Here is a 15,046-nt window from a genome sequence, read left to right as displayed (position 1 = left end):
GCATACCGGTGAGAAGAAAACCCTTAGCCTTGAGTTGGAATTAATATTGCATCCTGAAGGGTATGTTACATGCCACCATTCCGAGTCTCAGTGTTCCTTTTTTAAAAAGGAATCTTGTGAGAGAATAATCTGAGGCAACAAGACAGCATTAAGAGGGTGGGAAAGTGCAGAACCCTTTCCCCCTTCAGTCCTGTTCCTTCCCAAAATGCCGGCCACCACCCAGCTCCTTTCCCTGCTGCAGTGTCCCTAAATGAGTGTCTTTCTGCATTTTGTTGAAGAACCTGCCACTGGGCTGGTCAGACTGTTCTGCAGTTTGGATCCCTGGCATGTATGGCAGGCAGGTAGGCAGGCAGGCAGGCACGTATTCTGAAAAATATTCAGCAAGAAACACAATTTTACATAAAAATTAATGGAGTAAAAAGCATAATAAAATACTCACGTCTGGCATTTCTGTAAAGTAGAAATGGGTCCTGCAACTGGAAATCTAGATCTTTAGTTATTGGCTCTGTACGATTCTCCATGCTCAGTCTATTCATAATAGTGAACCCATATTTTGGTGAAGCGGATCTGAAAATGATCAAAGCAGGGACAATCCAGTCAATAAAAACAAATCTCCTGTTAGCTTGTTGTTCAGCATTTGTTCAGCATTTAAAAATACTGTTGCGTACATACTACTGTGGTGTTGTGGGAAAATGACTTTTGAAAGTCTGAGGAAATACCTGGCTTCTTTTTTAGATTGCCACACAGAGAAGTACATTGAGGGCCCGGGTAGTGTAGAGGATAGTGTGCTGGACTAAAATCTAGTAGATCCCAAGTTCAAATCCTGACTTTGCCACAGAAGCTTGCTAGATGACCTCGGGCCAGTCACACTGGCTCAGTCTAACCTACCTTGTAGGATTGTTGTGAGAGGAAATGAAGGAAAGGAGAAAAATGTAAGCCACTTTGAGTTTCCATGGGGGAGAAAGGCAAGATACAAATTAAGTATGTAAACAAGTAAATAAATAAAGATGGCTACTATCCCCTTATTGTGCTGAATTCATAATACTAAACCTTATACAACAAGTTCATTAGCTTATCAGCAATAAACCCTTCTTGCATGCATGAACCCCAATTTGGTGCCTTGTGCTTATCATCAACCTCTCAGAAGGGAGGGACGTCCTCCCTATCTTCCAGTCTTGGCAAAGACAAGAAGTAGGACAGGCAGCTATAGTTTGAATTCAATTGGAATAAATCTGCTATAAACTGTGGTTTGAAAGCCTGGTTTCGTGCCAACCAACAAGCCCAGGTTTGTTGGACCACTCGCATTCAGGCATCACAAACAACTGGAATTTAATCAAACAGTAGTCTGATCTTGTTGCTGTGCAGAAAAGGGCAATGGCAAACCACTGCTGCTTGGCTCTTGCCTTGAAAACCCTACCGGGTAACCACAAGTTGGCTGCGACTTGTCAGCACTTCACACACACCCAACTGACACATCACTATATATATCTGTCAAACTCATCTGAGCCAGAATTATGTTATGGAGGCCAGTAAAGTTTTTAAACATCTGGACATTGTCAGTGACTTCCCATTACCCAGACACACATACAGAGAAATGCAGTCTGCTTCTATATGCAAAGCTACTTGTAGTATTTCAGGCAGATGTGGTCTGCAGGTACCACTGCCAACAAACAGACTATCTCCGTTTACACATGCACCTGTTTGCCAGCTCAACATAAATATGCAAAGCCACTCCTATTTTGATTGAATTCCGCTTTTGCCATGGTAGTGGTATGTGCTTCAATGAACATTAACCAGTGAGACGAGAAGATGCACGGCTGTAACCATGCGCACGGTTTATGCATTCAACAGGGCAAACACAATTGCTGTATAAAATCAATCGGTCCTTTATCGCTGAGGCATTCTGTTGTAGAAGGCAAACATAAAATGCTGTTTTAAATAGAACATAATCACCTTTATCAAGTTCATTCACACTAAGGATTAAATTACATTACCGAGTCCTGTATGTCTTCAGATTTCAGTACTACCTTGTTCAGAACTAACTTCAACTAAATTCAAAACAATATCTGCGGTTCCCTTTCTTTAGAAGTAAGAGAGAAATGAAATCAATCACTTCCAACCTCACTATGGGACAGCCGAAATAGAAAGCCAAGGTTTAGTTTGACTTGATGGGCTTATTCAAACATGCCTCCCGTCAAACTGTTTGCTTTCCTTCCAAATCTGGGGTACAAATCAGCTTTATATTATGGTTAGCAATTCTGTTCTGGAGAGGAAGCATAAAGTTTTCTGGTTCAAATGAATGGCACGCTCTGCTTGCACTAAGTCAGAAATCATTCATTGATGCCAATTGCACATAGGAGAAGAGAATGTGAGGACGGGATTAACTCTTGCAGTACAGAACAGTGGCTTGGCCTTGCATCTGCATAATCCCAGTGCTTCTCAAACAGGGATGGACAGAAATGGGATGCACAAAGTAGGAAGAATGAGGGTAAAGCAGGATAATAAGGGTGTAGGAATGGGTGCCTGGGAAACAAGAGGCACAGAGCAGTTAGAAACTGGATGGTTATACCAAATGGCTTCAGTTGTGGGGGAATACAGAAGATTTCAGAAGTTCAGAAGAAACAATTTCATAAATATTTAGCAAGTACTGATGTATCAGGATTCTTTGCTGATAGTGGCATAGGCATATTAATCTGCTGCAAAAAAAACTCTTAAAAACTTCAACAAGAAAGAAGAGACTCTGAAAATTAGGAAAGCTTGGCTACCAGTACTTTAAAAAAGGGACTGATAATCCCACCTGCAATACAATGCACTCAACCACACCTTTTCATAGCAAGTTCCACCCAAATACTTACTGACTGGTTCCCCACCCTGGGACATGGACAATATACCCCACTAAACTTTCTCTTCTCACCAAACACAGTGTGGAACAGACTTTCCACTGTGATACACCTCTGAAGATGCCAACCACAGATGCAGGCAAAACGTTAGGAACAAGATCTACCAGACCACGGCCACACGGCCCGGAAAACCCACCACAGCCACCTTAAGAAGACCCTTACGCCCCTTTTAAATGTTGATTTCAACAGTTGGCATGTAGCAAATTAAAAATTTTAGTCCATGTTTCCCACTGCTGGAAGGTAATCTTTTCCAAGTTTTGCATCCATTTTATCATAAATTTTTAATCCATTCTGTTTTTATATCGTACCTAAACAATAACTTGTAAATTCTGCCCATTAAGTGATGATTCTGCTGGGTGATTTCTCTCTCAAATTCTGACATTTCTCTCAAAGTATTTTCCCCACCTTCATCTTTAACGTCTTGCCCAGATTTTATCTTTTCTTCATTGTTAATCACACCTTGGTATAAAATATCTTAATTTTTCTTGGGGGGGGGGGGGTTGCGCATCATAAGAAGCTTCAATAGGAGACATTAAAGAGGTTGTTGGCATGCTTAATCTTTTGTGTTTTATTCATATTCCAAATAATCCTCTTCTTAATACATGCTTATCTTAAGGTTATATTGCTCTTAGATTTTATAGTTTTTCGAGCCACATATAATTATGTATAAAAGGGGTTTTGGGCAGAGGCTGTGAGGGAAGGTTTGGCCCAATTGCCCCCCCCCCCCCCGGGATGATGCCTTAAACTGGCGCCTGGGTCATCTGCCCCCTCTGCCCCCCCCCCCCCCCCGATCCACTATTGGGCAATGTCTCTTGCCTTGAAAACGACACTTTGCACACATATATGGCCACACTTGCCTCTATTTGCCTCCCCCCATAGAAATGGCATCACAGTAAGAGTCTATGCTTAAAAATATTATCTCACCTGGTATAAACAAACAATGTCCCTTCCACATCAGTCTTCTCCTAAAACCAAATAAAAACACAGATTGAAAGACAGTCAGAGGTTTAGTAACAAAATTAGAAACTGAACTAGCAGAGTTTATTGAAGAGGAACACATATTCAAAGACCTGCATATATGAGGAGGAACCCCAACAGATCACATCACATACATGTATTTTACACACGCACACGCTTGCCTCCCCCACACATCATGCACACCAGGAGTACATGAGAAAAATGTAATGAAATGAAAAATAAAGAATGAGTCAAGACTTTGATGCCACCCTATTGGGAAGAATACTATTTCTTTCCCACAGTTTGGATAGGAGTCCTTCTCCTTTACTTCTGGAGCATCGATATCTTGTCATCCCTTAATCATCTCCATCTTTGGGTTTCCCCTGTGTTTCTGTGATCTTCCCCAAACTTGGGCTGCTTCCACACTGAGACAAGTCTCTCTATAATCTTGGGCAGTGGAGCATTCACCCTACAGCTTTTCTTTGCCTCTGCCCCTTCTGGTCCCCATGTCCCCTTACACAATCAGGGGGCTTTAAAAATGGGAATTCCTATATTATATAATGCTATAATGATCTACTGCCGCAATACAGTAGCTCCCAGGTTTCATTTAAAGACAAAAAGTAAATCTCTAGCCCACTGTTGTGGAGTTATAAGGGGAAAGGTTAAGCCTATGCCTTTCCCCTTAAAATGCTGTAGTGATAGGGGCTTAATTTTATTTATTTACATTACTTACAGTCCACCTTTCTCATAGGGATTCAAGACAGATTAAATATAATGTCCAGACAATCAACAAAAAGAGATATTCAGTAACGAATACATTAGGATTTTAGACGACTGGAACCACCCGGAAGAATTGAAGCACACTGCAAGTATTTACATGACTCATTAAGCAGTACAGAAATCTCATAACTATGATTCTACTTATAATAAGCTATACACAGCAGTATACGCTACAGGCCCTAATCGTTTATCAAAGAAATTCTGTAAAACCATTTTGCATATTGCAACCTAATTACCTGCACAGAAAATCCCCTTGAATGGTTCAGTTCTGCATAATTTTTAAAAAGCCAGGACAGTGGAGGCTTTTCTGACCCCTTGGGCAGGGCATTCAACAGGGTGGGAACCTTTAACAGAGACAGCATGTGTATGGGCAGTTGCTGATTTTGCCCATTTGCAGGTTGGCATCTATAGAAGCCCCTACCGCCTTGAGCAAAACTGTCATCATGGCAAAGCATAGGGAGAGAAGCAGTCCCTCAAACAAGAGGGGTCAAGGCCATGAAGTGCTTTGTATGTGATTGTCAATATTTTAAACTGAGTCCTATAACAGATGGGCAGTCAATGGAGCATCTGCATAATGGGAATAATATGCATGCTCTGTCTAGCTCCTGTTAATAACCAAGCTACAGAATTCTGGACCAGTTGGGGTTTCCGAGCTGATTTTGAGGGGAGGCCAATGTACAGTGCATTACAGTAGTCTAGACTTGATATTACTGTGGCATGGATCCAGATGGCCAGATCAGCCATATCAAGGTAAGCAGCCACCTACAGGCCAGTCTGAGTGGCTAGAAAGTCTTTTTTTGCAGCCGCATGAACTTGCTTCTTCAGGAGGAAAGCTGCATCCAGTATTACCCCAAGGCTTTTAACTGACTCAACAAGGGTCAGCAGAACTCTATCAAAAGGGGTTAAGTAGAACAATGCCCTTCCCAACCAACTCCTTCCCAACCACCATTACCTCTGTCTTTTCAGAGTTTAGCTTCAATTTGTTCACTTGTAGCTGATTTACGACAGAAGCCAGGCAGTTATTCAGGACCTCTCCTGCCTCATCAGTTGATTTGGATAAGGATATATACAGCTGAGTACCATGAATGAATGAATCAGCATACTGATGACAACCAATCCCAAAGCTATGAATAATTTGTCCTAAGGGCTTTACACAGAGAATGAAAAACATGGGGGCCAGGAAAGAACCCTGCGGAACTCCACAAGGTAGGTACGTCCCACACTGATGACAACTGGTTTCCATAGCACCCTTTGAGTGCCATCCATGAGGAATGATTTGAACAAGTTCAATACATATCCCCATTGTATAATAATAATAAAAAGACGGGGGCTAGTACACTATTCCATTTCCAGTCAATCATTATCATGCTATAGTACCGTGGCCATGCTGGCAGGTGCTGATGGGAATTGTAGTCCATGAACATCTGGAGCACCATAGGTTCGCCACCACTGCTATAGTATATAGTGATTAGACTACTATCTTTTAAACAAGCCAGAAAAAAGCAATGGAATGGTATCAACTGGAGCTGAGGCAAGGAAGTAGCTGCAAAATGCACTCCTTCCCATCCACACAGCATCCAAAAACACTTCAGATGCAAATTTTCAAAAAGTATTCACATGACTCATTAATCAGTACAGAAATTGCATAAATATGATCCGACTTACAATAAGCTATACACTGCAGTATGGACTATAGTCCCAAATCAAAAAGGTTTTACCAAACCATGTTTGCGAAAGAACACAGAAAAGCAGGAGAAAACATGGAAGCAAAAAAATGGAGGACAAAGTCATGGGATTGCTCCCAGAACAGTGCTGTTGTAAGAAAGCCAAGGAGAAGCAAAGCATCAGTGTGGAAACAGATCAGATGATGAGCAAACAAGCAGGAAAAGTCAAAGTAGCTTGGATGTGATACTGTGATTACGGCAGGAATATTTTAGGGGCATAAAAGTACAAATATTAACAAAACGACAACACCTGATTTATAGGCCTTGTCTGTCTTTTGGTTTGGCACAAATTGCAGACTGTCGGATATGACTGAAGACAGAGAGATGTCTGTGAATGGATCAAAACAGAAGAGGGACATAACAATTAAACTGCTCTCAAAAGGGCCAGAGCAACAGGGGAAAAAAACTAAAGCAACAGGTGAAAAACTAAAGCAAAAAACGAAAGCAGTTACAGTTAGAATTCAGGACATAGCATATTCAGAGGAAAAACTAATCGAAAAGGAATATATTATCAATTATTCTGTTGATCGCTATTACACATGTAGACTCTACCAAAAGATAAACAGGGGCTCCAAATGTGATTAGGGACAGTAAATTTTGTGGGGAAAGTTATGCCACGTTTGACAGCTCTCACAGTCTTTCCAGAAAATATCAAACAGTAGCTATAGCTAAGAAAAAAAGCTAGAAGATGTTCGTTCCTTCAGGGATCCAGGGGCTCCTTTTCCAGCTTCAGCTATATTCCCTAACTATTGTTAAAGCCAAGCCAAGATCAAGTAGTGACAAGCACGTTAACCTATAAGGATATTTGACAGGACTGTAAGAGAAAATGATGATGAATTTGACATCTGTGTCAACCAATAAAGAAAAGCTGTCCAGTAGCAGAAAAATATGTGGCTTTTGTAAACTCCTGCCACAACACTCTGGAGCAACTGATCAATATATCACTCAAGACCAGTGAGGGATACAAACCTGCCCCCTATTTTCAATTTAACATGGAACTACAGTTCACAGATTGATAAGTCCCCAAACTATTGCAAAATGACATGCCTCAATTGCACAATGACATGCCTCAGATACAAGAAGTGCATCTTGGCACTGAAAAGCTGAAAGCAGAGCCAGAGGTGTCCTCTGCTGGCCTCAGATGCATCTCCATACGGCAAAATAATACGACATGCCAAAAATACTAGCCCTGGCAATGGAAAGAACCTTGTGAATGAACAGTGGCAGAGCACATGTTTTGCATTCAGAAGGTCCCAGAAACCATGCTCAGCATTTTCACTGAAGATTTCTGGTAGCTGATGCTAGGAAAGGAAATTTAATCCTGAGACCTCAAAAGGCCACCGACAGTCAGATTATCCACAGTACTAAGCCAGACAGAATGCTTTATGTATGTGACACATGCAACACAGAAAGTAAGGTACATCAAACAAAAATTGCCAAAGCCATAGTCAATTATAACCTGTTGATCCTAGATTGTATTAAAATGGTAATACAGAAAAGATGGGAAAACAATGTAAACAATATAATGTAAACAAGGCTACTGATAGCTGACTTGTGAAAGCATTGTGGAAAGGCTTTATTTGCTGAGTTTTTGGCTTTAACGTCCCTATTACACGGCACTCTTTGTTCTGTCTGTATTGAGATGGCAACAATTCTGGGCAGCTCTAACTTCTGTTGCAGTGATGGTGCTGTTCCCACATGGCAGTTTTCTGCACACTTTCCTTTCAGCCCAAAGCTGCTGACATTTGTCTCCGGCGTCACTGAAAGGTTTTTTTTGTATGTTTAAATCAGCAATATAATCCTAATATAACAATTACCACTTTTTAAAGCCAGAAAGAAGCTCTCCAGTGGTAATGGTGGGAGATGGAAGCCATAGGCAAGTAACATGGAGCTGATGGAGCTCAATAATGCACTTTCTCATCCAGATGGTATGCAAACGTGTTTGGATTCTGATCACTACCAACAAATCATATCAAATCAGGCTTGGGAAAGATGGGAGCAAAGTGGGAGGAAACCTGGAAAGTGCATTATTATAGGACAACTTTTAAGGCTGCCAGCCTACAGGTAAGAGCAGGGAACTGATCTCCATGGTCTGGAAATCAGCTACAATTGCAGAACTCCAGGGCTTGAGTTTGGTAACCTGAAGATTAGCATCTGGAAACATTTGGAGCATGAGTTGATTATTTTGCAGTCGAATGTAACTGCAAAAGTTGAATGTCGCATAAGAATTACTCAACTTGCATGCAAAGAAAAATCAGTGCACACTGGACGTGGTTTGTATGCACATTCACAGTAAATGAACACGTGAAGGTCATGGGGCTGATCTTAACCCCATTGTATCCCCATGTGCTATCTGAATAGGGCTTTTATTTCTTCCACTTCTGGACATGAAACTCCCTCCTTTCCAGGTGGTTAAATTGATTTAAAAGCCTGGGCTGAAGTCGTGGGTAGCGCAGAGAGAGACACACACAGAGACTGTCAATTTGCTAGGGCTCCAGTCGTTCATCTCCAGGTAAGCGCAGTTGCAGAAGATCAAATTAAAAGGTGAAGCAAGGGTCTCCAACCGAGACCACCGAAGGTTACCATTTACACGCACACTTGGAAGAATTGTTTTTTCCGACATGCCCCTGCACTACAGGATTTACGGCAAGGGAATGACGTTGCTAATTTAAAGAGACAGCTACTTCATCCTCTCCCCTTTCCAAAGCACCCCCACCCGCAACCCGGGAGGACACTCGATCACGCACCCACTCGTTGGCTCGGTGCCCAAATGTGTAGAGCGCCACCTGGCTGGCCACGTCCAGGATGCTGCTGATATAGGGGTCGTGTCGCTGCAGAGCTGCCAGGCTGATGTCCAGCCCCTTGCCCAGTGGGGCGGCCCCAACCACCGCCGCAGCCATCTTGCCTCGCAGAAAACAACACTAGAGAGTGGGGCAGGCATGGCTAATCCAAAGCAGAGGGAAAGATTGGGCCGGCCTCCCTCCCCTTCCTTTACTCACTCCGAAGCGAAAAAGCGGGGAAGAGTCAATCAGCCCGTCGTAATTGAATACCGAGTCCGGAGAGCGAGGAGCGGTTGCCACGGGCAACAGGTCAGCTCCTGGCACAGAGGCCTGCTGGTTGTTTCCTCACTTTTGCTGTGTTAAAAATAAGATAAGCGCATATAAAGAGTAGTACGTGCCATACTCAAAACGAGGCACCAAACCTCTCCACAACATAGGTTTTCTGCAAAATAAAAGCAAGAACCTGTTTAAAATAAACACAACACAAGCCACTATTTTTATGTTGTGTAGTTTGCTAATGGCTGGCACCTTAACGTTTAGTAATGCAGAGGGAGAAGTCAATATTACTTTTTAATATACTGCTCAGATGTTTTAAGAATGTATGGCTTAAGTTGATAAACTCATGGTAGATAGACTCAGTGTTGGCTTAAATCACTTTATTGTATCATGTATATTTCCACACTGATTTGGCAGTTTTATTACAAGTTGACATGCTACTCCACAGGTGACAAACTCGTGGCCCTCCAGATGTTATGATGCTGCATGATGCTGGCAGGGGATGATGGGAACTGTAGTCCATAACATCTGGAGGGCCACGAGTTAGAAGGTGGACTGTATGGCATACCGTGTTTCCCTGAAAATAAGACAGTGTCTTATATTAATTTTTGCTCCCAAAGATGCCCTATGGCTTAATTTCAGGGGATCTCTTATTTTTCTGTGTTCTGTTCGTCGGGCATGCTTCCAAACAAAAACTTTGCTACATCTTACTTTCGGGGGATGCCTTATATTTCGCACTTCAGCAAAACCTCTACTACGTCTTATTTTCAGGGGATGTCTTATATTCGGGGAAACAGGGTAGTACCCTGCTGAGGTTCCTCCCCCGCCCCAACTCCACCCTCATCAGGCTCCATCCCCAAAACCTCCAGGACTTTCCCCACCTGGAGCAGGCAACCCTACAGCTTTCCAGTGATGCTCTACATCCAGCCAGTAGCATGGCAGATCATCATGTGCCGCTATGAGCAGCAATGACTTCAACCGTCCAGCCTCCCCAAGTATTCCCTTTTCGTGGCACACCCCAGCAGACTAGGGTTGCCAACTACCAGGTGAGATGATTAGCAACCTACCCACTTTCATTATGGTTAACTGCCAGATGGTGGCTGGAGACTTCCTGCTTCTACAACTGATCTCCAGGTGACAGAGATCAGTTCACCTGACAAAACTGGCTGCTGCAGAAGGTGAATTCTACAGCATTATACCCTGCTAAAGATCCCCCCCACACACACACACACACTGTGCCTTCTTCAGGCTCCATCCTCAAAATTTTCAGGTACTTCCTAACCCAGATCTACAACCCTAGTATAGCAAGAAAGTCCACAATTAATAATGCAGGGCTTCTTTATCCCATCTATTCTTCTGCATAGGGTGTTGCTGTTGAAGGTCTTTCTTCAACTTGGGCCTGTAAAAAAAAAAAAAGCAATTCCGTCAATTGAGCTATAGGACTTCCTTCTCCTGTTGCAGGCCAGATCAACTGAGGAGGGCAGGACTCTTGCAGTTGGTAATATGTAGACAAGCTTACCAACTGCACATGCTCACTGAGCTCTTATCCCCTGGACCCTAAGATCCAACCAAAACACAAATACTAAAATGGCATGGGTTACACTGTCACTATGCCCTGAGTCTATTTAGGGTTGTGAACTCTGGGTTTGAAAATTCCTGAAGACATATGGGGTAGAGCCTGGGGAGAATGGGTATGAGGCCTCCCCATCATGTCCAGGCAGGGCCAGCTGAGCTCATACAGTAGCCCCAAGCACTCTTCTTCTGTGCCTACCTGGCAAGATCCAGGACAGGATCCACAGGCAGCCCTTCTGCAGCCTTCCCTGAGTAGAGTGGTGGCATGGAGGGTATCTGTGTACCAGTATGCCTCCTCTGAGTGTGCTACCCTGACACGTTAACATGGGACTGATTTAACCTGCCATAAAAGTACCTTCATTCTGTGCAACCCCAGGGCAGAGAAAAAAGTGAAGGCATGCACCCTACCCTATGCCATTTCTGGATTTGGACTGTAGCATGGATAGGGTTATGCTGATTCTCCTGTGCTGGCTTTGACTCCCAGCTCTGGAGGTAGAGATATTGGGGAGGAGGGATTCATCCCATGCTGTCTCACCTGGGTCCAAGATCCAGAAGTAGTGCCTTTGTAGCTCACCAGAACTGTGTCACAAGGTGTGGGATGCCTAATTCTAATGGTCTAACCATAGGATAGGCTCAAGAGCCAGTTCAGGCCCCTTCAAGCTGTGTGGCATGAGTCCAGGAAGGATGAATAGCCCCAAGACACACCTATCACTTCTGAGTTCCTCAAGTAATGAATAAGCCTTCAGCAAAGCTGTCTTCATTGTTTGGGCAGAACTGCTGTGACATTCACTGTTAACAAATGTTTTCGGAGGTCTTTTAGTGTCATCTCTGCACATTGCTTGGGGGTTACCTCTATATATTTTGGGTAACATTTTCTGCACACATGGGGATTGTGCAGATTCACAGAAATTTCTTAGGACTGGGACACCCATGAACATACAACTTTGTGGATTTTTTGATCAGTGCAGGTGGTAGATGATCGTAGATTTTCAATTCTGTAATCAGAACAATGGGATCCATTGCAAAATTCAACATAGTATATTATTATTATTATTATTTATTATTAGTTATTAGATTTACTAAATCGCCCACACCCTAAGGGCTCTGGGCGGTGTACAACAAAACAGTGCATAAGTACAATACATAATAAATAAGACAAAATATACACATGATATTAAAACCCTTAAAAACACAGCAGCATTAACACAACCACCATTGGTCGACCTCAATTTGTTGATGGCGCCTGATCCCAAAGCCGGGAGGGGGTTGGCAGTGCCAGATACGATCTTACATTGGCAGTGCCGGAGATGGCACAACAAGGGGCACGGGGGCATCAGAGGGGCCAGGCAATCCACGGCCAGCCTCCCCAAAGGCCCAGCAGAACAATTCGGAACATATATGTGTGTGTGTGTGTGTGTGTATAGTTAACATACATACATTTTAGAAAACAGGACAGAATGGGATAAATTAATTCAATATGTATCACAGAGAAATTTTCAGCAAAATATTAGGCAGAGACATGGATGAGAGATAGACAATGATCCTTTGATGTAAGGAATATTGTAAATTATGTCTATTGTCAGTGATATGCAGTGAGTGAAATGGCAGGATGAGAACTGCATAGTACTTTAGTGCTCACATGCTTGCACATACATGGATGTCCAAAGCATTCATTGCCTACTCAGCGATTCAGAGAGCAGGACAACTCAGAATCCTCAGAATCCTGGAATTTATTCAGTAAGGCTTACACCCACAAAAGTGATCTTAGGATTTCACCGTCAGTGCCCAAAGATACTTGGAAAGAGCTGAATTCCAAAAAGGCAAAATAAGGACAAAACAGAAACAGAGACTTATCAGAGATAAAACTAGAAAATAGGGATTCCCTTGGTAAATGTGTATACTTGGAGCAAATGTTTTAGCATTGAAGCTGAAACAATGTACAGCATTTTTAAATGAAAGGTTTTTAATTATATGAATTTGAATATCTAATAATCTCCCCCTGGAATATCTGCAGCGTCATCTCGCTACAGTCCAAGCTACTTTTGTGAGCATAATTGTGACATGCTTTCCAAACATTTAGATCACCCTCACATCTTGTTTCTAATGCTCATATAATTTTTTTCATTTTAATAGAATACCAAAGATTTCACCTTTTGTGAACCCACAATTAGTCCAAAAATAATACAACCCACAAAACATCAGGAAATGTTTGTAGATCTTGGTTGGACACTTGTTATGTGCTGAACTGTATACAGAATCTCCAGGAAAACAACCAAATGACTGTTTTTTCAATCAGGTGGAATGGTTCCGTAAGGATTGGCTTTTAACCCGCATTTTCACATATGACACATTTAAAGTGGATTGATTCCCTGGTGCAGCTTGTGATCACATTTTGGATTAAAGGCCCTAGCCTTTTCTTCTCTTTCTGTCACTTGAAATAAATCATTTTTGGATAGTGTTATGGGTCAAGCTATTTATGGCAGTTATTGGGCAACTATACCTCTGGAGGGAATTCAGAGGAAATATATACATTAGATTATTTGCATATATGTGTGCAACAGTGCCCTCTAGTGGAATGTTCCCAAATGTTTTTTCTGCTGTTACATATATTACCGAGCTACTACTTGTCAGAAACTTCTGCTTACTGCTTTTGTGTACTTTTACTAGTCAGAGTTCTTTGCTCACAGGTTAACTACACTGATCATAAACATAGATCTGTACTCTGTAGATCTGCAGGAGTGTTTCTATACTTTGGAAAACAGTATTTTACAGTGTCCTTCTAAGTCTATTGAAGTCAATAGGCATAGAAAAGTATATCTGCAGAAAAGTATATCTGCCTCCCTCAAATCCCATGGATTAAATGTGCTTCTGCATCTGAGTGCTAGTAGTGATGTCATGGAACCCAGATCCTAAAAAGTCACTGGTTGTAAAATTACTTTTTCAGCTGAGGATTTCTATGAATCTTCTGTCTTTCTGTATGTTGCACTATCTTTTGGGAACCAAATTAATCTTGTGCCATATTTTTTGGCTGATCGCTGGCTCCTGAGTGGGGTGGGGGGTGTTCCTACATAACCATCATAGCCTGGCTTTGTAAATGAAGTGTAGTATATTAAAAATGCATGTAGCCCACTATGTCTTAAGATAAAACACAGCTGTTCTAGTCAGAAACGAAAATGAAAAAGTACTACATTTGTCTATACCAGTGAAGCTATGCATGTAGGCAAAAAGTTGATTGCAGAAAATTCTTGATACTGTACCTAATTAAGTTCTTATGATATTCATGTAGTTGAGATCTAACTATGTGTGGAAAGTACGTTCACATGAACATCGTTTATGTAGTCATACTGCAATAGGGATATTGTTGTAAGTTTGCAATCAGTGTGCTGCCCTCTCAGGGAAACCAATGCAGGTGAGCACTGCTACTGACCAAATCTCACAACTCAGAGGCCCCTTCCACACACGCAAAATAATGCATTTTCAAACCACTTTCACAACTATTTGCAAGTGGATTTTGCTATTCTGCACAGCTTCAAAGAGCACTGAAAGCAGTTTGAAAGTGCATTATTCTGCATGTGCGGAATGAGCCAGAGAAATGGCAAGCATATAGCTTTACTGGTATGATGATGGTTTTGGGATATCCTTTAGGGGATCAGCAACTGGTGGTCCCTAAGCCATACTTGCTCCCCTATTTGTCCATTCTTAGCTGTCTACCTCAAGGACAAAGTTAGGGGTGTAGATAAGCAGCATCTCAGGTAATGGGATTAGACAGGTTCCTTTTTGGAGCAGGGCTTTGGCTTCTTGACCCATTCTCTTGGTAAAGAGGTCCTGCAACAAACTTACCAGGATCTTACAACTACGGTTTTCAAAACGTGGAGGTAGCCTTTCAAAGGAGGTGTAGACATTGCTTAAAGAAAGAGCAAGCTTGCTTCCCCTTCCCAGTCTGTTTTTGTGTGAGTGCTAATTTCTGGGCAAAATAGGCTATTATCCTCTTCTCTCCTACAATTCAGCACCACTTGGCTTGATTTTGTGGGCCATACGCCAGTTGCTGGGTTGATTA

The 15,046-nt window shown here is 42.3% G+C and overlaps 1 protein-coding gene across 1 annotated transcript; it reads right to left on the bottom strand.

Moving 5' to 3' along the window:
• Positions 1-395: 395 nt before the first annotated feature.
• Positions 396-9,267, bottom strand: DCP1B (decapping mRNA 1B). Its single transcript, XM_048500050.1, has 3 exons — positions 9,109-9,267; positions 3,825-3,865; positions 396-567 (listed from the first exon to the last, which is right to left on the bottom strand). The coding sequence occupies exons 1-3, from the start codon at positions 9,259-9,261 to the stop codon at positions 396-398; spliced, it is 366 nt and encodes a 121-aa protein (XP_048356007.1). The 5' UTR covers positions 9,262-9,267.
• Positions 9,268-15,046: the final 5,779 nt, after the last annotated feature.

The sequence above is a fragment of the Sphaerodactylus townsendi genome, linkage group LG06 (genome assembly GCF_021028975.2).
Source record: "Sphaerodactylus townsendi isolate TG3544 linkage group LG06, MPM_Stown_v2.3, whole genome shotgun sequence".
NCBI classification, from domain to species: Eukaryota; Metazoa; Chordata; class Lepidosauria; order Squamata; family Sphaerodactylidae; genus Sphaerodactylus; species Sphaerodactylus townsendi.
The sequence above is the reverse complement of the archived record's forward strand: the minus strand, read 5'-3'. Positions and strand labels throughout refer to the sequence as shown.